Source organism: Vitis vinifera, chromosome 10, assembly GCF_030704535.1.
Source record: "Vitis vinifera cultivar Pinot Noir 40024 chromosome 10, ASM3070453v1".
NCBI lineage: Eukaryota > Viridiplantae > Streptophyta > Magnoliopsida > Vitales > Vitaceae > Vitis > Vitis vinifera.
In genome coordinates, this window is record NC_081814.1 from 7703889 (window position 1) to 7731256 (window position 27368).

At 30.0% G+C, this 27368-nt stretch overlaps 1 protein-coding gene across 1 annotated transcript; it reads left to right on the plus strand.

The window, feature by feature from the left end:
- Positions 1–15405: 15405 nt before the first annotated feature.
- On the plus strand, positions 15406–26788 carry LOC100254926 (protein LIGHT-DEPENDENT SHORT HYPOCOTYLS 10). The gene is made up of 2 exons (XM_010657217.3): positions 15406–16223; positions 26546–26788. The coding sequence occupies exon 1, from the start codon at positions 15669–15671 to the stop codon at positions 16194–16196; it is 528 nt and encodes a 175-aa protein (XP_010655519.1). The 5' UTR covers positions 15406–15668; the 3' UTR covers positions 16197–16223; positions 26546–26788.
- The last annotated feature ends 580 nt before the right edge of the window (positions 26789–27368 follow it).

Genomic DNA, 27368 nt, shown 5'->3' on the forward strand with positions numbered 1-27368 from the left:
TCTGAGTTCAGACTTTTGAACTCTTGTGGATAATCAAATAAAGTATATTACTTTAGAGGAAGACTTACAATTTCCAAGCTAGTTGAGGTATTTTAAACTCATATTTAGACTTCATATGATTGTGGTGAACCAAACCCACAAAATAGGGCATGGACTTTTTTTTTTTGGGGACATTTTCGTGCTATAATTGATTTATATTGAAAATTTTTAAATTTTTATAGAACTCTTAGGTTGATACAACCCGAAGCATTGCCCCTGCTAACCTATGCTCGAGCCCTTACCTTGTCTCTTTATGTAGGTCAGTCTGGCTATGAAAGCATTCGCTCGCCCAAGTAGTTTTCCTACTGCCTACGGGTAGGTAGGTTACTTGGGCTACCGCCCACTTCAATAAATACTCTATATAAGATAGACTCCTTCCTTTGCTACGTTGAAAAAAGGATAGATAAAATAAAATGAAATAGATGAGACGAACAGATAGACTGAACTTGGAAGCAGGTCCACCAACTTGTCCTTGTAGATATATTAAAGACAACTTGGACATGATCAATCACTCAGTCCTTACTCCTTTCTCACTTTGAACTGTGGACTATATTTATATACTCATAGTGTTAAGGCCCATCGAAGTCTGCACAATCTTAACCTTATGTCTGACTTTCATTAAAATTGAGGATTCTATCTGTGGGCCAAGACTGTCCTCTCATGAACATTTCATGCGACCTTGTAATAGTTAAAAGTTAAAACAAACAACTTTTAGGTTATTTGTTTTTTTTTTTAGCTTTTTATAATTTGATTTCAAACTTTAAGTTATTTATTTTTTTATTTTTTCATAATTTATTATAAATAATTTATAAAATAAAAAAAATTAAAATATTTAATTTTTTCTAAATTAAAAAAATAATATATTAAATTTTCTTTATTTTTTAATATTTAATATAAATAAAATATTACAAAAATAAACAATCTAATACTTAATATTATTAAACATTAAAATTATATTTATAGTTAAGTAAAAGAACAAACACCACTTTTATCAACCGGCAACCAATTGGCACGGTTTTGACGGAATCCAAGGCTAGTTTATTATTTTGTTTTGACCTTAACCAGATTTGAAGCTCAAATAATGCTTTAATTTAAGAGATGGAGAGAGATTTGAGTGGAATGCTCAACAATTTGATAAGACAGAAATGAATTTGTTTTTTATAGAGACTCAAGTGATTTTTTTTTGCTAATAATTCATTAGATCCTAAACCCGTCGAAGGGATGAGTTTGTTTTATATAAAAGTTAAATAATTTAAAAATATATTTGTTTCTAATTAATTTTAATTATATTTGATTTTTTATATATATTTTTTTCTTTCTTTAATTATTATTTTTTGAATTAAACCTAATGTTAATAGTAAGAAATTTTAGTAACTATAAACCAATGGTAAGATCCATTTTGTTGATCTAAGTGATAATCCTTAAATCATTCATTTACCAAATATTTAATATTTCACTATAATCTTCTCTCTTTGTGTCAACAAACATTGGAAATTCGCACACACAAACAAGTGTGTAATAAAAAGAAATCTCAATTAGCATAATTATTTTCACACTAAGAGCTTGAAAAGGAATGATCACCATACAAGTTTTGTCAGGCCGAAATTTCCTTTCCAAACACGTCAGGTAACTTCAAAACTAACTTTGACCCCTGAAATGGTGCCAAAAATAGCTCAAAAGACGATTAACTTGCACTCGACAATATGAATTTGGAGAAAAAAAAAATAGCAACTTTGACTTGAGGTTTGAAAGTTATTGGCACTTTGAAGTAACAGTGAGCATAAAAAGATATTATTGTACAAGACTTTGATGCGAAAAAGAGAATGCAGTACTGATTGGCTGCAGAGAATAATCCATCATCAAATGTTCTATCTTATTAAATATAAAAAATGAGCAAATATTTTAGAACTTGAAGCCTATCTTCAATTTAAGGGATTTATCAATGGGTTTTTTTTTTAATTTTAATACTAAGGTTATTTTTGGTTCCAAAAAATACTAAAAAAAGAAAAAAAATATTAAGAAAATTTGTTTTTTCCTGTTTAGTTTTATTATTGGAAATTGCAAAAGAAAATAAAATATAATTAAAGTTAGTCAAAATTTTATTTATTTTTAAATTATTTAATCTTGTTATAACGAAGATAAATAAATAAAATGAGTTTAAAAAAACATATAAAAATAATTTATTGAATTTTTTGTTTTCAATTTTTCTTTCCCAAACTTTTTTTTTTTTTTTTTTTTTGTCTTTCGCATTTTCCCTCAAATTTTTTAGGAACCAAACATATTCTAAAACAATGCAGTAATCTTAAAACCATTGATTTTTTATCCTTCTAAGGTATAAACGCTTTATGTTTTCTTCTATCTTTAATTAATTAATTAATTTTTCAAAAGGATGCTTTCATATGATATGAATATAAACATACAAACTAATCAAAAACGTCATATTTCCTATTTTAGAGAGGCGGAGGTTATTTTTTGAATATGGAATGTTATTTTACTTTTTGCTTAGTCAAATAAACTTAAAACACTTCCATTTTCCCAAAACCCCCACATTCTCCCCACATTAGCCAACAAAAAATTTGGTGTTGCATCTGCAGTTTGTGTCATGAAATGTAGAGGTTTTAACTTACCTGGTCTGTGATTGTGCAAGAGCTTTGGATAATGGATTCTGTGGGTCTAACACAAGACTGGGTTTGACTTGATCCCAAAGTAGGATATGATATTGGGCCGAGGCCTAGTCATTGGCTCTTCAACTCGGTCACAGACCCACAATTTATGAGCTTTCATTTAGCTTTGTTGGGTCTGCTGTCTGCCTTTACAAGCCCAGCATGTGAACCTAAAGGCATCAGATATCTCATTTTCATGGCCTACCCTAGTTTCCAACTTTCTAATACATTCAATCTGGACTTACCAGGTAAAGAGGTGGTTACAAAATATAGAAATTTCTACCTTCAATCACTACCAATTATCCAAAAGAGTTGTAAAAATGATGATAAAAATAAGGGTTTGATTCATCCTACAAAGGGAGATAAAAACTTTTTCGATTTCAATTTGAATGTGAACATATCTGGACCATATAGGCACACCTTCAAATTAATCTTAGGTCGTTTTTAGCTTCGGTTATAATTCAACAATGTCTTAAATTCTTAATTGGTATATATATATATATATTTTTATAATAAATATATGATGTTTTAAAATTCAAATTTGTGAAGGTATATTGTATGTAAATTATTTTATTACTATATTTTTATATTAATAAATTTGGAATAAAGCTTTTGCTGAGACAACAATCATCCGTGGATTAACCACAAACAAAAGCAATGTAGAAAAAGAAAAACCCTTGGAAAATTGTAGAGAGGAGAGGAGGAGGACCCCGACCCCCAAGACAAGTTGTAACACCAGTGACTTTGAATGATACGGGACGTCAGTGACCAGAAGGTTGCACTGAGAGACAGATGGGGGGGAGAGGTTGGGCCCATTCACGTGGAATCTTGAGTCTTTATCATAGGAAATCAAATGCATACGTAATAAAGTGTGACTGAGTTACAGTGCCATTCATCTCGTTCCTGTTAAATATCTGCGTCAACTTCATATATTCCTTTAGTAAAGTGATCAAGATACAATGTATCGTTCATAAATTGCTTTCTTTTTTCTTTTTTTCCTTTTTTTTTTCTATTTACTTTTTCTGTTGATTGACCCAACACTACCAAACTTTCTTTAACTTCTTGGATTATTTGAGATTTTCCAAAATAGTACACACAAATTCTTCGTCCCAAGTGTAAAACCATTTCTAAAGGTCATCACGAGTCTATTCTTAGATTCTATTGGATCTTAGATATGAAGTTTTTGAATGAGACCATTGGTCTTTACTTCATTGATTTTACCACTATTTGATGTGCATTGAATCGGGCTAATGCTAAAATTTTCAATCATGTTATTATTATTTGAATCATGAAACGTTAATTACGGATGTTTGATGGTGTAAAATTTATGTTGTGTTATCACGCATTAGATAGAGGAATATTTTTTTTAATATTATATACATGTATACGTGTTTTAAAGTCGTGAATATGAATGACAACGGGATGGGTATGAGATGGACCACCCTTACCCCATTTCCGTCTTGGTTATATATTTTTTTTCCCATCCCCGTTCCAAACCCAGGGCGAGGCGAGTTGGTGTCCCCCATGCCCATTTACAAAAGAGCTGATAATCCCATCCCAGTCCCAAATGTGTTTTCGGGAATTATGCTTTTACAGAACATGGGTTTCTGAAATTCCAATAAACGCTATTTGGGTTATTATATTTAAGCTATAAAGAACCTCTTTCAAAATGATTCATTCTTTAGCGACACCTATGTTGTGTTGTCTCCTCATCCACATTTAATCAAGCATTTGTTGTGTAACAAAATTGCAAATTGCACATACGAGAACAAAATGCACAGATCTACAAATAAATAACTCAAAAAAAAATCTTAAATCCATAAATTAAAATCAGAAAATATGAAAAACAAGACATTTCTAACAATGCCTCAAAACTTAGGGTTTTCTTACTTGGAAATAAGGAATCCATAGAAACCCTAATAATTTATTATATACGAATTTGGTATTCTGGTTTTCAGAGCAAAAACTGTGCTTTTAGGGTGAAACGGAAATAAGCAATTTAGGAAGAAATGAGAAAACGAAAGCCCTCTTACGAGCAAAAGAACCCTGAGCAATTTAGGAAGAAATGAGAACGAAAGTCTTCTTACTCTCTTACGAGCGAAAGAACGTTGAAACTTTAGGAAGAAATGATTATATATGGAAGACTTTTTGGGTATTTTGTAATGACATAAGAGTAAATTGGTAATTCACATACGAGGCAGGGCGGAAATTGCAAAACTCATCCCCGCCCTGAACCCGATTTGGGTTTTTATATATTCCCCAAACCCGTTCTATACCCGAATAGGATATCCCCATACTTGTCCCAATAGGGGCGGGTGATCCGAATTACCTGTAAAATTGTCATTCCTAGTCATGAAAGTCCATTTGAATAAAAAATGGATAATATTTATATGGTTGAATGTGGATTGTTATAAATAGTAACAGAACCGACCCTTGACCTCGATGAAATTTGTTTGACTCCGTGAGGGATGTTTATCTGGTTAATCTCATATCCCATTATATACAATGAGGATGTTGTGTCTATATAGAGGAGAGTTTATGATATTCTACATTGGATATGAGAGAAAGTGGAGCCTTTTTATTTTTGTAGAAGCATTTTAAAGCCGTGAGACCTATTTGGAGTGAAAGTGAACAATATCTACATAATTAGGTGTGAATCATTACATATGTGATATGTTATTTAGTATGAGGTGAAGTTTCTCGTATCTTCTAAAATTTCTAACAATGGAATTGTTTTTATCTCAAGTTTACCTATTGAAAATACTAACAAATACCATGAGAAGATTAAAAGAAAAATTATCTTTTTATATTTGACATTTTCTTTACCTTGCCAAAACCTTTTAACCCTAATTCTATTTTCATCTTATTTCTATATGCGAGTTCAAAATCTTAGTCTTAACTCCATTTTAAGGCAATTTCTTTGGTGCAATTTCTTTTTGCATATGTGCATTGATGAAGATAGAAATGTAGAATAGGGAAGAGTAGAAAAAATTTGTTTAAGGGAGAGCAATGTAGGATATGTGATAGATCTTTTTATTTTTTATTTTAGTTCAGATAGTGAATGGAGTTCTTCCATTTCTATTCACTGGTACTGATCATTGATAGTAGAAAAATTGTTTTTCGTCCCAATCCATGATCTGAATGAGTCGCACATACACCCTAGTACATGTTTCTCAGCACTGAGGACATTCCTGAAGAGGGAGGGATTTCGTGATATTTCTGATTGGCTGCTTTGTGTTTCTTATCTAGGATATATTTTTTCTTTACATTCATGCCTTTTGGAAAGAGCAGCTAAATCAAGTTCTTCTTTAGGTGAAGGAAGTATGATTGCTTTACCAATAGTTGAGACCTAATCAGGAGAAGTTTTGGCTTATATTCCCACGAATATAATTTCCATTACAGATGGACAAATATTCTTATTCGTCGATTTATTCAATGTTGGAATCAGGTCAACTATTAATATGAGGGGCAAAGTAGAAAAATTATATTTTAAGAGGAGTAGTGTGATATCACGATGTAAATTTGGTTTAATTTCATTTTTTATTTTTTTAATCTAAAAATTTGGTTTTTGAGAGGGGGCATTTGGGCAGAGCCAATGCATATATCATATTTTTTGACCTTGGAAGTCTTAATATTTACATGGCTTAGTGTATAAAGACACTTTTGGATTTTTTCAATTCTTAAGCTTGTGCTCCTATGGTGGTTAAGAGAATTTGTTTCTTGTAAGAAAATCAGATGTTCCTATAGACCATGTCAATTATTAAAGATATTTTTCTTGACTTGAACCGTAAGACGGGGAAAATTTGAGAGTGGAAACCCTCATATGTAAGATTTACATCAATCACGCTTTCTCCCAACTCCATTTGGAGTCAAAGACCTTGTCTCCTCGATCAGTGTTGGTTTAAGCAGTACTAGAGGGAATCATCAAACAATTGTTTTGATGCAGTTTGAATGTAGTGATGTGACATTCCTTTCAGATTTTGTATGGTGCTTCAATTTTTTATTATCAAAGACATTAAGTTGTAAATTTGTAATGCTTGAGGTTGACTTTAGCACTCGTAGAGCAACCGAGCAAGTGGGCTGTAGTGATGGTTGGTAGAACTTGAATTAGAGCTTTGGTATGGAGGTGTAGCACGTGGAGGTTGACTCACTTGTTTGCAAATACCATCTTCGGGCGCATAATTTACTTTTGATCGTGGTGGCTGGTGAGTGCCAAACACTATGCATGCCGTGTTACAGCTTTAATGACCTTTTTGGTAATTAATTTTAAAAGCGGTTTTAAAAAATAATTTTTAAGAATATTTTTTAACAATAATTTTTAATATTTTATAAAATTAAAATCTATTTAAAAAATTGAAATATTTTAAATTTAATGTAATGTTTTTAAATAAATTTTATATTTAACGTTTTTCTTTTAATGATCCTTTATATTTATATAATTACTTTTTAAAATATTTTTTTTAAAATAACTAAAAACAATGAAAAAATATTCCCTAAAAATATAATATTTTCTATTTTTAAAATCAAAAAACCAAAAAATAGTTTTCTAGTTACTAAATATGTGTTTTTTTTTTGTTATGAAAAATGGAAACATGTTTTCAAAAACAATTGTAAAAAAAAACTTAAGGACATGATTGAGAACTAATTTTGAGAATATTTTTCTGTTGTTAAGAATAAAAAATATAAAAAATGCGTTTGATAACTAAAAATTATTTTTTATTTGTTGTTATTAAAAATATAAAATATAGTATTTAAAAAAAATATTTTTTAATTATTTTTTATTATTTTATGAAGGTTGTTTTAAATAATTATATAAATATAAAAAATGATTAAAAATAAAATATTAGTTGTAAAAATTATTTTTAAAATATTAAAAATAGATTAAACATATTTTAATTTTTCAAATAGATAATCATATTTTGAAACTCTAATTTTTAACTGTAGAAACGGGGTTTCAAAACATGATTTCAAATTAATTTTAAAAAGTAAAAAAATATTATTTTAAACATTAATTTAATTTCAATAAAATATATAAAGTATTGATTAATTTGATGTGAAAAAGGGTGGAAATTTTGATTAATTGAAAATCGGTCAATATCGTCAAAATATATTGGTGATATACAGCTTTTCACGGATGTTTGAATATTTTCATCAATTTTTGCAATAGGAGCCAATATTTCTTGATATTTTTTTTTTTAACATTTCTTTGTTTTAATACAAAAGATAAAATATTAAAATAATATTTTAATAAAAAAAATGAATTTTAAGCATTTTATTATCAAATTTTATTGAACTAATTATTAAAAATTATTATAATAATATTGTTAATAAATATAAATAATTAAATATTAAAAACTTCAAATTGAAAACATAGGAGGGAGAGTAGCAACGAGAGTGCTCCAGCCTCCAGTGTTCCTTAAACAAAATAAATAAATAAATAAAATAAAATAAAATAAAATTTTCATGACTGTGCATGGTGATGGAGAAACCCATGGCTTAACCTTGGTTATTTCCAAGTTCCAACACCTCTGACTTAATCATGGTAATAATGATTGTCATTTTTCCCTTTTCTTAAAGGAAAAGGTTAAAAAAGGAACACAAATAAACATGGCCCCATGGCTGTGTCTCTCTCCATGGTACCGCAACTTCAGAAATGGTAAAAGAAGAGACATAAAGACCAGGCAAAAAAAAGAAACATAATTTGGATGAATCAAGTGGATTACACTTAGGATCAATTTACATTAGGATTTTGAATTAAAAGCCATCAAAAGTAATTATTTTCCAAAAATGCTCAATGTCGGGCCAATGCACTACCTCTTAATCAGAAGAGAAGAGAATAATTCCTAAATTATCATGAACTTTGTAATTAAAGTAGAACTCAAAGAAAGAAGTATAATCCAGCCTTGCCAGTATTGAAGGAGTTGGCAAGAGCATCTCACTTATTCGTGGTTAGGCGAGAGAGCATGGCCCAAAATGAAACAAGGGATCAAAAGAATAATGACTGGGGGAAGGAAAATATCACATCACCCTTCATCAGTTGTTGAATACATTCATGAATTAGGTTCATAAATTTGTTTGGTACGATATTGGACATGGGTATAAGCTGGAAAAGAGAAGCATCATGGACCAGTTTTGTCCAACCACAAAGAATGAATTGGTGGGGTATACCCTCCCTCTATGAGTGACGCCAATCCAAAATATACCCAATCCATGAGGGGGGGCCATTCCTGCTAACAGATACTTTAGGAAGAAAGAAGGCACTCATCTAGGACTTTGGGTGGACAATTTGGGCTTGTCTTTTTATTTGGCATGTCCTTGGACCAGTGGAATGCTATAAAAGGAACCATCACACACCATTTAAATATACAAATAATGTGACTTATATGATCATGTGATTATTTTTTATTAGTTGCCATCTTATAATGTGACATGAAAAATGATTTTTTTATTATTGTAAAAAGTATCATTAAAGATATGCATAAACTTACAAAAATCTCTCTATTTAAGTTATTTTAAATAAGGGTTTAATTGCGATGCAAAAATATATATATTTTTTATACATATTAAAGTATTAAAAAGATATCACCAATCAGGTGGTATCATATATACATCTTAGATCATATAGTTTGTATTTCTATACATTAATTTCATTGATTTGTAACTTTGTTCGATAATCTAAATTTCATCATATATATATATATATATATTCAATAATTTAAATATTTTATTTGGTAAATATCATTATAATAAATTAATATTTTCTTTTAATACGAGCGAATGAGGAGTATCTTTATTATATTAAAGAAGCACATAATCTATTATTCAAAATATGAATGTCACATATGGAGAATGATGAAATGCATGGGATGATGGTGATCAAATGGAATGATTTGGAGAGGTATTGGCCATCATCATCATCACAATAAAAAACTAAGATTAAAAAAATAGTGGCGATTCTTCTTTTTATCATACAAGAAACATCTGGTCCTACCCCCCACGTGTGATGCTGTAACACATCACAAAACTTTAGGGAAATAGTCCACCCAAAATCTTCTCGATATCTTAATATGGACGCAAGTGTGCATCTCATGTTGGGATGGATCAGTGTGTCAGTCCCCATTATCCGTTGATCTTTGGGGTGATTCAACAATCAAATGGAAACTAAAACAACCCACCCTCCCATCTTAAAAAGTAAGAGGGTCTCATTCCTTCTTACATTTTCTGCACATTGGCTTCCTAAAGTCTTTCAAACTTGTGGTCTGCATCTTATTTTCTAGTCTGAATCTTATGATAAGGACCTTCTTGTGATTATTAAGGATTGTTTTATTTCAACAAATGTACAATTCGAAGAGGATAAGATTGACACAAGATTTGATAAGCATGATTTAAATGGTTGAATTTAGTGAGGAGATAAGATCATGATTGCTTTGAGAATCATAAATTAGCGCCAAGTGTAGCTTATTTAGTACTAGGAATCTTTTTTTCCCCACCCTTAAGCAAAAAGCTTTATTGTGCTCTAAATTTATGGTATAGATACCTTAGATGCAATTGCAGACATATTTTAAATGTAAAGAAAATGACTTTTTTGAGATTTTCTTTTAAAAAAGTATTGTTTTTAAAATAAATTTAACGGGTTTTTAAGTGTTTTTTTATATTGTTTTAAACAACAATTAAAAATATGAAAAATATTTGAACAAATTTTATAAAAGTTCATAAGTAAATTCATGGCATAAAATTTTATTCTTGTTTTTTAAAAAGATTATTTTAAAAGTATTTTCAAATACACCCTTACGTGGCTTACCAATCATAAGTTATACTAGGGAAAGGATTTGATTTATAATTCTTAAGCACAGAATTAGAAAAAGTCAATTTAGTTGGACATAATAAATGTGGAATACGTGGATCATATGAAACATTTCTTCCAAAAAAAAAAATAGAAGCCAAATATTAATTCCAAAAATTTAGTAGCACCTCCATGGTAGTTGGTAGACTTTGGTAGTGGCTTAAATATGTGTATATAAAACAATGGGCAACTGCAGATGAAACATAATCTTTTCTTCTCGGTCCTCCAGATCCACACTGAGATTCGGATCCCACAGCATTAAGTGGTATATCTAATCCATGACCAGGATGGTACTTGCTTATGAACAAAATCAAAGGTGGACCCTCTTTGCATTCAATTGTGTCTTTGAATGAAAGCCTCGGAATTTATGTGAATATTGTACAACCTACTTGGCTTAAATGTGAAAGCCTGTAAATTGTCTAGGAGTCATGTACCAGTACTACGAGTACACTGACTTAACATAAAGAAATAAGGGAAAATATATATAGATATATATATATATTAGCTTCATGTTTGGTAGCTGAGAAAGTTTTCTCTTTTCTTTTATCTTTTTCTCTGTCTTCTTGGAAACACCTGAGGAGGCATAAAGAATAATGATACGAAACAATAGCAAAGGGATAAAAATTAAAACAATGAAACATATAAAGGGCAACAAATAGTCCGACAAGGAGTACCTTCATTTTGAGAATCACTCTTGCTTCCAGTGTGTTTTGCTTTGGAATCAGACTATCATGTTGTTTGCACTGTTGATGATTCCAATTCTTCCGGGAAATGGTTTCTTTTCCTTGATTTTTTCTTACTCAATTAGTTAATTAACTAATGAGAATCTTTTGTTACTAATAATAGAATCATCACCTACTACTACTTTATTTTTCACCAAGGAAAAGTTAGAAGCTTCATAAAATACAAATGGTAATTAAAAAATCTCATCACTTTTTGCATCTTTCCCACCCGATTATGCTTACCATCTATCTAACTAACAAGTTGCAAACCAAATTTATAAGGCAAGTTCTATCATTGATAATTCATCACTCATTACAATTTATACAAAAAGTTTTTGGAATTATATATATATATATATATATATATATATGTCTCTTTTAATTTAATAGATATGTTTTAAAAGTTTTAAGGGTTTTTTTTATTCAAAGTGAACAATATTTATTTGGTTAGGACTGGATATCATTATAAATTGTATTAATATGATATTTCACATCAAATAGAAAAAAAAAATTCTTAACACTATATAAGCACAAGTTCTTAACATTGCAAAAAAAATTTTAAAGTTGTGAGAACTTTTTTGTGTTCAAAACAGACAATATGTATTCGGTTGAGTGTAAGTTATTATAAATAGTATAAGAGCTGATCTTTGACTTCGGTGTGAGAGTTTGTTTAGTCCTATGTGGGGTATTTGTCTATTTGATCTTGTAATCCCAAAAGACACAATGAAAATGTTGTGTCCAAGGAAAACGATGTGTTTGCATGAGGGTATTTGTAATATCTTCTATCAAATAGAGAAAAAAGTTTATAACATTATTTAAGTATGAATCTCTCTTAACTTTATAGATGCATTTTAAAACCGTAAGGACCTTATTGAATCTAAAATGGATATTAATATTTACATGGTTGAGTGTGGATCGTTATAATTAAATCTAATCTCTAATCTTGATATAAGAATTTATTTGGCTATGTTGTGCCTGCATGAAGAAGATGATTGTGTATACAAATATGAACTTCTTTTAGCCATGTAAACACATTTTCAAATTATGAGGACCTTTTGGGTCCGGATGAGATAATATCCATATGATTGGGAGTGAGTCGATTATATGATTGCATTATCATAAACTCATATATTTTAAACCCCTTGAATATTTAGGTTGAAAACTCGTATATTTTAAAGCCCTTGAATGTTTAGGTTGAAGGGTTTCCTTGTTGATGCCAGTGGATTTCCAATCATCAAAACTGAAAGCTAGAGATTGAAGGATGTGGATACCTAATGTCTTGAACAATGACATATTATTAGGTGGAAAGTGGATTTCCCTTTCAATATTTCATGTCAAACTATATGACAAAAAGATGAATGTGGAATGGGCGCCACTGATAAAGGGTTTCATGCATCATGATATATCATGCATAGCATCACTATTTGCAATTTCTTAAAAAGAAAAATTAAACACATTTAGTGCGGACCAACAAATTCATTAATTATAATTAACGACAGATGAAACAAAATCTTTTCTAAGGTTGTTAATTTTAGAATCTAGCCACATGGATGGTTCATAAAAAATTTATTTGTTTTGGTACAAATAACTGGCCCACGAGGGTAACTTCCAAAAAATGTACATGGGTGAATGAAATACAAATAAATTCGAGTTTTACATAGGCAAGCAACTAGGCTAGCTTAATGGTTGGGTGAAAGCACATTTAGAATGATAAGTATTCCCTTTGTCCCAGAATATACGATTTTAATTTATGCCTAAACATGAATTAGCATATCATTGGAATAAATATTTAGCTGTCAAATGTTGTTAGATGCGTTGATTTATTCTGGTAAAGCATGGGGGTCACCAAGAGCCACCTTGGTTACTGGTACATGTAAAAAGGCACTGTCCAAACTCCAAACACCATAATGATATTATCAGAGACATAAAATGAAGGTTGGACCCATCTTTTAAAAGACACATGTCCCTCGATTTTGCGTCAATCCTTTCTTTTCACTGTCTTCTATTCTTTCAGCTTTTGATCAATTATTTTCCTAGTTTCTCATCATCACTCGTATGCTTAATTCTTCTATTTTCTGCCTTTGAAATAAAGAAATACTCTTAGCATCTCATGAGATTGAGGGACAACTTTAGAGTACTTGCTCATAGTATTATATCAAGGTAAAATATTAGAGTCAAATTTACAATAATTTTATAAAGTGTTTTTAACTTAAAAATTATTTTTTTTTTTACAAAAAAAATTAAATATTTGATGAAATTTAGGAAATACTTTTAAAAATTGAAAAATCATGTTTTTTTCGAGAAACACTTTATAGGTGATTCTCTTTAAAAATATTAAATTTTTTTTTATTAAAAACACTATCAAATACAGTTAAAGTGCGTTTGGTAAGGATTTTAAGAAGTGTTTCTAATACTTTCTAAAATCATTGTTAAACACACTTTAACATCTTTAATACTTAAAAAATAAAAAATTTCAAATGTAAAAAAAAGTTAAAAACACTTCCTAAAATCATTACTAAATACACTCTTTCGAGTGCGTTTGATAGTGATTTTAGATAATGTTTTTAATATTTATAACATTTAAATGATAAAAATTTTTGAGTGTTAAAAAAATTAGAAGCGTTTTTCAAAATTGTTGCCAAAAAAGCTATTCGTTTTGATGCTATTTATAATCACTTATTCCCTTTGATATGAATTAGTTCTAGGCCTAATAGTAATATCTTCTGTGGAAGAAATTCATAATATTATATATACAATGAACTTATTTTAATTATGTAGATATATTTTAAAATTATGATGACCTATTAGGTTTATGATGAATGACATTTATATGAAGGACATCAAATCGTTACCTAATAATATTAAAGTCAATCCTAGCTTAAGTATGAGATTTTAAGGGAGTAAATTGTAATATAATTTTAAAAAATTATATATATTTTTAATAATTTATTCCTTATAAAAATATAAAGAAAATTGAGAAAATAGTGGACACAAAATTTGGGCCAAGTTTTCCATCTCTCTATTTTTTTCCTTTTTGAATTTAGGTGGACATGAAAATGTGTTAGCTTTGCTATTAGAAAAAAAAAAAAAAAAAAGAAAAGATATTAATTTTTTACACAACCAAAAAATTAATCTGTCTAATCTATATTTTACTTTAATTTTTTTTTCATTTTATTATTATTAATAACTGCATAGCATTCAAGTGATAATATATAGTGGAAATATATCAAATACCAGTTAATTAGGCTCCATGTCCACTTCAACTAAATAGATGCAGAAAAAGTAAGAATAGTTGCTTTCTCTATAGTTGTACCTTTGGACGAAATTATGAAAGTTATAGTCTCCCTCGTACAATCATCTCATGCATAGGAACTTGCTTTTAATTTTATTGCAGAGGTTTAAATGATCATTTAGGACATGCATGCATGCATGCATACATGTCCCAAATGCATGGTCATGAATACTTGTCCTTGCATGTATGCATGCATGCATACATATGGACCCAAGGATCATAGAGCTTAAAATTTACTAAGCAGGGTTCAAGCCTCAAGGGCATATTTGATAATATGTGTTTTTGGTGCCCATTCAAGCAAAATTTTGGAAAGTAAGAAAGACAAAGACATCAACCATAAAAACATCAGCAACAGCACAAGGATATTATTCTGTATTATTGAATATTATTACTTTATCAGTGGGGATGATGATGATGGTAATAATTTTTCTTAGAAAATCTTCATTGGAAGTAATTAAAAACTTGCCTTATTATGATGGTAATTTTTTTTTAATAGGAGTCAATTTTTCTAGACTTAATATTTGTGGATCCCAAAGTTTTTCCCTAAAGTCAAATATTATAACCTTTTATTAAAATATGTAAATAAATGAATTGATTGTAGGTAAGTTAAAGAGTCCAATTTTGTAACATGATGTTAAATGTATGTAAATGATGTTTTACATAATTGAGTTGGGTGCCCGAGTTAGCTTCAATCATAAATCCTAACTCTAACGACAACAAGGAATGAGAGTGTGAGGCAATTTTAAGATCATTGTGGAACTCGGATCTTGACTCACTGGGTTGGTGAAATGGGGTGATGATGTGAATGAAAATGAGAATGATTGATTTTGTAGATGATGGTATGAAAAATTGATCAAAGGAAACATTTTAAAAGTATAGTTGATTAAATAGTGTAATTAAAAAGAGGAAATAAATTAAAAATGAAAGAGAGGAAGAAAAAGCGGAACAAAAGCACCTTGAACGGGCCCATTTCATGTCTCCTCAGTAGACCCAAGATGTGATCTTCATCTTTCTCCACTGCACTGCCTCTTAGTTTTATTTCACCTCCTCCCCCCTTTTTCCTTATCTATTTCTTGCCAAAAATACACAAGAATTCTTCTCAGAAAACCATGTCGAATGACAGAAAGAGAGATTCTGCGGAAGGGTCGTCGCGATCCACCGGTGAACCGCAGCAGCAGCCGCAGCCCTTGAGCCGATACGAGTCGCAGAAACGTAGAGACTGGAACACTTTTGGGCAGTACTTGAAGAATCAGAGACCCCCAGTTTCACTGGCGCAGTGCAGCTGCAACCATGTACTTGAATTCCTTAGGTATCTGGATCAGTTCGGAAAGACCAAGGTTCATTTGCACGGCTGCGTCTTCTTTGGACAGCCAGACCCCCCAGCTCCATGCACCTGCCCTCTCAGGCAAGCTTGGGGAAGCCTTGACGCCCTCATCGGACGTCTCAGAGCTGCGTACGAAGAGCACGGCGGCTCTCCGGAGACCAACCCTTTCGGCAATGGAGCTATTCGTGTTTACCTGCGTGAAGTGAGGGACTGCCAGTCCAAGGCTAGGGGAATTCCATACAAGAAGAAAAAGAAGAAGAAGAATCAAATCAAGCCAAACAACGAGGCCAAATCTTCCAAGCAGTCCGCTTAAACACCTTATGGCTTCTTCACATACATGGTAAATTCTCCCATCCAAATTTGGGTTATACAGTGACTATATATTTATAATATATATTCTAGAGTACTAGGCTGAATCCAGCTTCATGAATTGATGGATGACAATAATAGAATAACAGATCCGATCACATGGATGATTACCTGAACAAAGCGATCAATGACAGATATGGCCTAACAGATTGTCAATTAATAGACAGGTTTTTATACAAGGACCGAATCAATTAATGATCAAACTCAATTTTTTTTTTATTTTTTGGTATCCCACTTCCTTCATGGGAAACCCTAAACACACAACTCGAAAACCCTAATTGACATGACCAGGTTTTAGATTGCGAACCAGGCCTCAGTTAGGAAGTGCAGATAAGTAACTTTACCTTAAACATGGATCCTTTACCCTTGGAAACATTAGATACCATGATAATTGTTGGGAGAATAGTGTCTCTCTCTCATATCATGCAAAAACACTGTTTATGTGGTTTCCTAATTTAATATTTCTCACATACATGTTCACTTTTCACTTGTTTTGGCCCTTTTGGGATTCTGCACGATTTTCTGCCCCCCATGGATGGCCATGTGATATATCATACTTTGCATGTGATTTATATTGATTTATACGCAAATTCACGCCCAAATTAATTTCCATTTATGACTCCTCATGCTCTTTCATTTCTATACATTTCTTTTCTCAGTATTATTAAATTAAACCACCTACACAGATGTCTTTGCATCATCTTAAATACAAGGTGCTCAAAAACCCTAAATGTGTGTTCGATTTGCTGTTGCTGATACATCCATTTGCTCAGATGTTTTATTATATGGTGAATTCATTTGCTGCTCTTGTCGGATACACTGGAACATAAAAAACTCTTAAATTTGTATAGAATTCCCGGCAACATAGTACTGTTATTTCATGTGCTTGCATTATATTTGTCATCGGTTGTGTTGTATTTGATTGTCTTTTTGTTTGCATTAGATGTTGTGGTAATTGAAGTGGGTTAACTTATTTCTAATTATATTTTGCATTGCATTGGATTGGATTGGATTGGATTGGATTTGCAGTTAGAGGTATAGATCAGAAGCCTCCTACTTCGCATTCAGAATCTCCTAAGCAATTGTCTCCAGTTTCTCTTTTCCCTTAGAAAATATAATCTTAATTATTTTTATAAATGTGTAAGCTTTTGTATTCCTATAATTCTAGCTCAGATGGGAACAAGTTACGAGGGCAAACAAAAGAGCTAAAAAACTTTGGAAGCTCCAAAGAGGGGCTGTGAAGATAATTGACCACAATGCCATTGATTCGTTTTTCTCTTAAGCATGTCCAATAATATTTACAATTGTCATCATATTTATAGGGAAATAAATAGAATAGTAGATTGCTTAATTAGGAAAGATATTTATAATTTAAAATCAATCATTTAGTGGTCAATTTTTTTTTAAAATGTTACAAAGTTTAGTTTTAAAGATCATTATGATTCATTTTTCAATCGAATTTATAAGTATCCTGTTTCGTAATCTCCCTTCATATAAAAAAAAAATACAACAAAAAAGAAGAAGTTGAATTGATTATGAACCTTCCAAAGAAATCTTCAATAAGCACTTGATAAAGTGCTTCTTAAGCCCCAGTTCCAATTTTGGTCAAAAGTCTCCTACCCATGCTCCTCCACTATCTCAATTTCTATGGTACGAAATGGTTGCCATGCAAACATACCCCCTTTTCGGCCCATTGAAAAAAAGGACGTGTATATATGTAATATTTTTTTTAATCTATTTAATGATTGAGATTGATTCTCAACCATCCAATGGTTGAAATTTGATGGGGGTTTGGCATATAATTCGGTACCATAGATTTGTAGAACGCGAAATCCAACTTTTGTTGATTAAATCCTAAGTTTACAAGCCTTTTTTAGGTTCTCTTTTCACATTTTATAACCATCAAGTTTTACCGGATTATACATTGGCCTCTCATAACAACGTTAGGGCAAAAGTTCCACTGCTCTACATCCTTCGATACAATTAGTTTCATGATCCAGATTGCTTGAGAGTGAAGAAAATAAGGAAGGAAATACAACCACACAAACACAAAGTGATTTATTCACGTTCATTGGCTATTTGACATAACAAGAATCCCTATTGATTTTATGTGGGGGTTTTAAGGTTTTGTTTGGAAGGTGAAAACAGTAGATTCTGATAAAGATTGACATGCGCTCTTTGGTTAGCATTTTTTTATTTTTTTTATTTTTTATTTCCATCCAGCTGGTATCTGCATGGCTTTATCAGTGAGAGCTTGGAACTTGGCTTCATTCTTTCTTCTTTAACGAGGAGGGCATCCTTAATATAAAATTCTTTCCTACATTTTAGACTTGGCCATCTATGTTAACATTAAACACTCCGACGAGAGATTTATGAAGAATAATTTTAAGACTAGGCTACGTAATGAATACTTATAATAAGATTATTAGTGCTCCTTTAATGTTGGAAACCTTGAAAGAAAATACGACGAAAAGAAAATTGATGAAAAAATGGAAAGAAAGTGTGCAAAATATATATAGTTTTTAATTAGGTTCTCACATTGTTTGATTTGAGTTTCCTTTAAATCAAGCTCTACATATTTATCATATGCCCATTATTTTCTTCAATTTGAGTAATATTTTGACCTTGGCTCCTTTGCAAAGATGACTACAACTTAATTTTTAGAAGAACAAACTCAATCGATGTGTTTATTTTTTCCATGAAAAATCATATTCATAGTCCGTATGATTATCAAGTTATCAAAAAGTTAATTCTTTTGTAAGAACGAACTTTTTAGGTATGCTTCAAATTGAAAATCATTCTAAACAACCATCCTGCTTAAACAATACTACTAGCAAATGTAATATACTTCTATTATTAACAAAGCAACCACTTGTTTTTTAATATATAATATAATATACTCAACTTTTATTGTTATCGAAACAATCATTTGTTTAAACTTCCAAACCGAGATAAAATGTATAACTTAAGTACTTTTCCTCTTCTCCTCGTCGTCTGTCCAAACATTATCTATATATTGTTACTATATACATAAAAAATATCACCTTTACCTTTATGGTATTTTTAGTTTCAAGAAAATATTAAGAGAAATGATTTTTTAAATATTTGGTTTATCATAAAAATACAAAAATTAGTTAAAAATATATACATTTTAAAATTATTTAATCTTTATATAAAAGAGGAAAAATAAGTAAAATAAATTTAAAAAGTCATATGAAATTAATTTACTAATTTTAAATTGATTTTTTGTTTTCCTCAACTTCTTTTTTTCTTCTTTATTTCCCTAATTTTTTTCTCTCAAATTTTTCAAGAACTAAATATAGGGTTCATGCATTGCAAGATAAATTTTGTTGCTTGCAAGTGAGAATCATGAATTTTATTATAAGCCTAATTCCAACATAATATTTACTATTATAGAAGTCAAACAATATAAACTCCTAATTTTTTTTTAATTTTTTATTTATTTTTAACTTGTAAGATTAACTAACTCATTCATGTTACCTTTTCCTAATTTAGTTCTTTTTGCAACTCAAGTTTAAATAGAATCATATGATTCTATATTGACTTTTTTAAGAATATCACTTGCATACTGCTTTTAAAATATAAAGAAATTAATCTTTTTCATTTGAATTACTTCAATCTTAAGTAAAGAAGACATAAATCTCATGTTGTCATTTAAAAATAACTAATCATTTTAAAGAAAAAAATTATTCCAACATTTTCAAATTATCTTTAGTAATAATTAATCATCTACATATAAACACTCAATAAGATTGTCATTTCAAAATATAGATTTGACATATAAAGTGTGTTCACAAATATGTCATCTTTGAAATTCATTCTTAACGAAATAAGACTAAATTTGTGTGTGATGATTTTTGCATCTGTTTCAATCAACACAAGACCTTTTTTAGCTTATGAAACTTTTTTTCTTCTCTTTTTTCCATATATGCAATCGATTACCTCCTCTTCTAGTTTGTCATTCAAGAAAGCTTATTCAATATCCATTCAAAAAAATTTCCAATGGTTTTGTATCGGATGAGACATGAGTATAACTTGGCTTTTACTTATAAAGCTTGGCTATTAATCTTTCTTTGAAGTGTTCAACTTCTCTATTAGGCAACTATTTGGTTGTATACCATTTGATACTAATCAACTTCTTGAATTGTTATGCATTTTATTTTTCAAATGCCATAGTTTAAGCCAACAATCACCATGAGTAGTTCTCTCATAACTTAACGGATCACAATCTACAAATAGAAGAAATTTATCAATTCTTCATTTATTAGGTCATTGTTATCACCAATCACACAATCTTTAGAGTGTGCAAGTAATTTGTGTTGATGTTGATGTTAATGTTGTGAACAACTTCATGATTATATAGGACATAATCATAATTGGTGCATTTGTAGATTACACATTTTAACAAAAAGGAGCCAAGGAACCAACCTCTTAGCAACAAGTAACTTTAGATTTCTAGGATTTAAATCCCCAAAAATTTAGTGTCACAACCAATTTTTATCATGAATTGTAGAATTAGAGCTATAAAAAGGTAAATTTTCACAATTATATTGAATGAAAACACGTGATTTTGTGCCATCATTTTTATTACTATTTGTCTTTTTAATCATCAATGCATATGCTCATATAAGATACCTTTTCTCTAAAATATGCCTCATGCTTAAGATGTTATGATTAAGACTTGGAACTCATGATACATTGGAGATATAATTTTTGGATCAATACTTTAATCTAATGGAAATCTTTCTTTTGTCCTAAACCGATATCCTTCAAAATTGAAAGTTTAATCTAACTTAGAAAATATCCTTCCTACCACACATTGAGATTATTATACCATGTATCTAAAAATAATGTACTTTTTTTTTTTTTCTTCTACAATACTATATGTTAATAATAAGGTCTCTAAATTTTTACCATTATCTTTTATAGCATTAGCTTTAAAAGTTCTTGTATGTGATCTTCTAGCTCCATTTTTAGACTTGTAATGACAATATTTTTTTTGTTTTTAAAACATTGAATATGAGAGTTATTATTTCTTTTAGGCCTAATTTGGAATTTTCTTCTCTTCCATTGGACGATCCTTTGACATTTCTTATTTAATTCAGTTTGCATTGCATTGCCTTATTATTTCATCTAAACATTGGTCATGGCTTAGCTTATAAAGAAACCATTAATTCATCCAATGTATGATAACCAAATCATGCACACACATGAATAAAAAATAAAGAGAAGCACAAGTTTTTAATGTGGTTCAACGATCAGTGTGATCTCTAAATCTATAGAATGTACCAATACTCAACAATTTACTAATCACAGAAAAAAAAAAAGTACAATCGTGAAATTCTAAAAATAAAATAAAATAATAATAACTCTCAATTACGATTATATTCTCTAAAAAACAAAACCCTAAAACATAAAATGATTAAATATATAATAGAGGCAAATTCATCATTCATCATATAAAGAAAAAAATTTATCCAATGGGTGCTACCTTTTTCAACTCTTGCATGCTAACTGAGTAGCTCAATCCTTGCGAACTCAGTAGGGAGCTCAACCTCGATATCCAAAGCAAAGCGTAATAAAACTGATTTAGACTTCACAATCCTACAATGTCATGGTACTGAAATTATTTGATTCTTTAACTTTTGTGGCCTTATACTCATATTGGGTGGTAAAACCTTGAATATATATATATATATATTTTAATTTCACAACTTGAAAATGTATAAAATTTTCCCTATTAGATTTCATTTGATTGACAAGAGCCAATGTTTACAAAAAAAAAAAAAAATCTTTTGGTTTTTTTCATCTAAAAAGGCTTAAATTCCCTTTCCAAACCCTATGCTCAAACTTTCTTTACCTTCTTTACTCCTTTGTGGGTATTCAACAAGATGTCTCATGAATATTTTGTTGTAGTGTGTTCACAATCTTTTAGAAACTAGGCAATCCTATCAATTAATAGATGTAAGGGCATGCCTTCAAATTTTTCTGTCTAGAATATACCAATTTCTTTTATGCTAGTAGAAGATGTACTTCTTCCTTGGGTAACATAGATTCTTTGTCTATAACTCATTATACATATTAATACTCTTAGATTTGTTAAAATTCAAAATATTTTTTGCATCAAACTTAAAAATTGAGATTAGATTGAATTATTGTTGATTGTTTGCATATTTAATCGACATGCTCTAATGCCATATGTGAATAACCAAAAAAAGACCTTTAACATAAGCAAATTTTCTCACACACAAAAGTAAAAAAGATGAGATGTCAAAGGAAGCTATGATGAGGAAAAATAAATAATCATAGGGGAAAAATATTATCACTTTTACTTTCTATCATTTTTCAATACATGTGTACATGTATATATACATATATTTTTATATATTTTTTCCCAAAATAAGTTAAATTCTAAAGTAATTCCACTTTTAAAGTTATTTTTGTTAGGGAGATTGAACAACTTCATTGGCACATGAAATTGCTTCTTTTGTTTTTTGTCATTTTCTATCATATAATGAATTGTTTAATTTGTCTGTGTAAGATTTTGAATTCTAAGAAAATAACAACATAAAAAGATCGATTAAATAAATTATTAGAATTTAAGAAAACATAATCTTAATTTAATTAGGAATACCAAAAAGGTGAAAGAAAACAATTATACATTAGCATGGATATATATATATATCTATTTATTATTATTTTTTCTCATTCTTTTCTGTTTTTGGTAATTTCTATTCAAGATCGGCCCTTGGGGAGGGGGGAGGGTGGTAGAATAATAATTACAAAATAAAAAACTTGAAAGAATCAAATTTACAAAACTTAGTGAAAATGGCTTCTTTTGAGAATACTTAGGGGAGGGAGGGGGAAATAGGCATTTATTGATTTAGGTAATTGACTAATTTGCCCAATGACAAAAGATTATCAATCATTCAACATTGTATGTCTACCTTCTTGATGAAATATCTAATTTAATCAATAATAGAGATTAATGATTCCTCAACAATGAAGAATCCAAATTCAATGCAACAATCTCAACAATGATCAAATTTAATCAACTGTTGTATATGCTTAACCAATTTCCATATTCATTAATTCAAGTCATTAGGACAAAAGAATGAAACACTAATATAACATGAAAAGCATCATAGGAAGTGAAAAAGGACAAGCCATAGGATACAAAAATTTACTAATATATCGCTAGAATGAGTATAAGAGATTTACCTATCAAAATGTTTAATCCTCCCGTAAACATACTTGTTTATTACTCCTTATTCTTCAATCCATTTGTGCTTTACTCTTTCCTTTCCCTTGATAGCTCTAAAAAGTCACTCCAAATTGTGATTTGAACTGCATGTCCTTGAAATCATTTCAAGGATCCTTTTGATTTGATAAATTTTAAACTATGTATAAGAGAGTGTGGTTGAATGTCTTCAGGAACTTATATTTTTAAAATAGGATGGATCAATGTGGTCAAATTGCTAACCTAGTCTTTTTTTTAGTCCAATTCTATGTCTAATTGTGTTTATAGTTTGGCTTAGTCATGAATGGTCAACTTAATGTTCGAACCAAGAAAATGGATAAATTAATGTCTAAGCTTGGGATAACCAGCCAATACATAGATATAGATATACATGGTATAACATTTCATTTTAATTTAGAAGTAGATTTTTTTTTTTGGTTATTTTTAATTATATATCATTATTTTTAGTTTTACTAATATACAAATTATGTATTTATGATATACGTTATTACTCCGTGCCTATATGATGCTTTGGCTCTTTGGATGGCATGTAGTCCTAAGAAGTAACAAACGCCTAAAACCAATCATACAATTGAGCATGAGCATAAAAATTGCTACTTGATATTATGATGCTATGACATATCATGAATTGAATGGAGCAAAGGGGAAAAGACATTACAAAAAACAAAGTACATAATTAAATTAATCAAAAGTTCCAAAAGAAATTACAAAGAAAGACAAAGTTGTTTGATCTCTTGTAAGCATGTGGTATATGAAACATATATTTGATGGATCTAAGATAAGTATAATCATGTTTTTTATTTACTTGATCATAAAAGTGAGATGTTCAACTAATACTTAGTATTTGCACCTTGTTTTTTCATGTGATTCTATGTGTCATAATTTGCTTATTAATAGTGCATTGGAGGCACAATCATGTGCACATGTGCATTAAAAATGTATGTGTATGAGAATCACGGGTACATGGGAAAGATATAAGATTAACTTGATTGAATTTGAGTTTCAAATATTGGTTACTAAAAGTGTCTTTATTATTCCCTAAAACAATTTAGGGTTTATTAGGTAATTATTTTTATAAATAAAAACAGTTTTTTAATAATTTGTTTAAAAAAAAATGATTTTTAAAAATATATTTGAGATATTATTAAGCATTTTTTTGTAGAGTATTCTAAACAATAATTAAAAACATGGTATAGATTGCATTACATTATGAATTAATGCATGTTGTGTTTATGAAAAATAAGTTTAAAAAAATCATTTTTTAAGATTAAGTTTTCAAACAAAATTTTATTCATGATTATAACATCAAATTATTTTTAATTTTCAAAAACTAATTTTTGAAAGCCCGGATAAACAAATAATAAACTTTTTTTTTCTTTTAAAATTTTGATAGTATGTTTCTTATATAGTATATGTCATTAATTTTTTTATATAAAAAAAAATGCAAGTAATATTTTTATAAATATTCTTAATTTTGCTAAAATGTCATGGATTGTAAATATAATAGGTTTGATAATATAGAAGTGAAGGTAATGTTTTCTAAGGAAAAACCGCATAATAGTTTTAGGATTTGGGATTAGGGTGAAAGACTGACGGAAAGGAAAAATGGGATATGGGACATGTCTTTGAATCCTGCATTATTCTCTCTCCCTCTTGCCCTTTTTTAGTGGTATTATTTGTCATATACCCCCTTTTTCGTACGTGGGTTTAATATTATTGTATATCAAGTGGGCTAATGTTTGCGATAACCGTACAAGTATTATATGAGTATAGAGCATCGCCTTGTCTAATTCCATTAGAAGGAAAGAACTAAAATGAATCATTGAGGAGGAACAAAAATAATTAGTACAGGCTGGGGTAGGACACGATGCATAACCCAACCCATCAACCATCTGTTCCTGATAGGATGACCCAGTTTTCTGAGGAAGTCCCATTCGATAATTTACGTTATTTTCTGTATGCGTGTCTAGTTTTATTACCACTAGCTAGCTAGTACATGATCCACATCTTTCTTTCCCAGATTATTACTTTTCTAGGGCTGATCTTGTGAATCTAATTTCAGACATCAAAATTTAGAAACAATTTCAATTAGTTGATGGATTATGAAGAATACAGATTGTACTAGCAACTTCCATTCATATTCCAAATGGTGATCATTTACTTCTGCATTCTTTTGTGTTGCAAACTTTGAAATTACTACTGCTTTACAAAATGTGTTGCTTGGATGCACAAATGAGAATGACCTTTTACCCCAACTGAGAGACTCAATGATCCAAAAAGCAATGGTAGATTAAATAAGGGGCCCAAGTTTTAACTCATCTCAAAATTTATGCTCCTGTTTTAACAAGCCAAACACTGGAGAGATGAGCTAGAGAATTTGGCCATTAGGTCCTACTATATCATGAGAAAGAAAGAAAAAAAAAACATAGTAGGCCATTAGGTCCTACTATAGCATGAAAAGAAAAGAAAAACATAGTGTACTAGCATGCTGATTGATATGTGTTTTCCTTTGTTGAAAAATAGTAAAGGAGCACAAAAGGAAACGGAAAGAGATTGAAGCCATCACAAAAACAATGGCGCAGTACTATTGAACCACCTTAATTTTCCTTTGATTATAGACTGCTCTATGCACTTAGGTAGGTTGTGCCATTGGCTGCATTAGATCTAGTATGTCTAGTAGCAAGAATGGTGTTGATGAAGTGGGGGACAAACCATTTCTTGAACCATAATACCCGTTCGATCTTTGGATATTTTATACGTGCTACAATATTTCATGTCACATGTTGCTATTACATTAATTCTGATGCCTTACATAAAATTGTTATCGAGCCATGAATCTAGATGCCCTAACAGAGTTGAAATATTTTCTCGAGAAAACTGCATTTGATGGTGGTGGTACTGCAAACATTCTTAATTTTATGTCATTTTCTCATCTTTAGCACAATTTCCTTTTCTACTTGAAGTAAAAACTACAATAGTTAACATTTGTATTCGTAAATTGTTTATTGCAGGATCATGCAACACCGGAAGTCTGAATCTGTCTCAGAATGTGGCTCTCTCTTTACAAATAGTTATAAGATAAACATCTAGTTCTAAGCTATATATTGTGGCAAGATGGTCTGCCTATTCCACATTTTGATTGCAATTAATTACCAGCTTGTAAGTCATCACATTCTAAACTTTTTTAAAGAACAGGAGCGATATATCTCAGATGTATTACTTCTTTAATGCACAAAGGGTAGGCTTTCTCTTCCCATACTGGGTATTTGCATTGAACCCACTTAGTCGAACTTCTAGCAGGCATGCAGTACTTTCAATTATTAGCCAAACTTTGTTATCTAGATGGTACTTGGATCTCAACGTGGTGGACATTGTATGGGATCTGTGTTTGTACAGAAGTAAAATGAATAAGGAACAGTTGATAATATCTATATATTATGTAGATAAAATTAAAGAAATTAAATATCTCTTCTTCTTCTTCTTCTGTTAATAGTAAATATAGTTTGAATTAACAAAGAAACAAAATTTTTGATCCACATGATTCTCATATTATATGTGATGTCGCATGTCGAAAAAGGAAAAAAGTTTCAGAGACTATATATATACATATATATTCTTATAGATACGTTTTAAAATTATAAGGGTTATTAGGCTAATAGTGGATAATATATAGATTGTTAGGAGTGGGTTGTTATAAATGGTATCAAAGTTAATTTCCAATCCCCTTGTGTAAGGGCTTGTTAGACTTCGGTGTAAGGGTTTGTTTGATCCCATAAAAGATGTATGTCTGTTTATTCTCATAATCTTATAGAATACAACACAATGAGAATATTG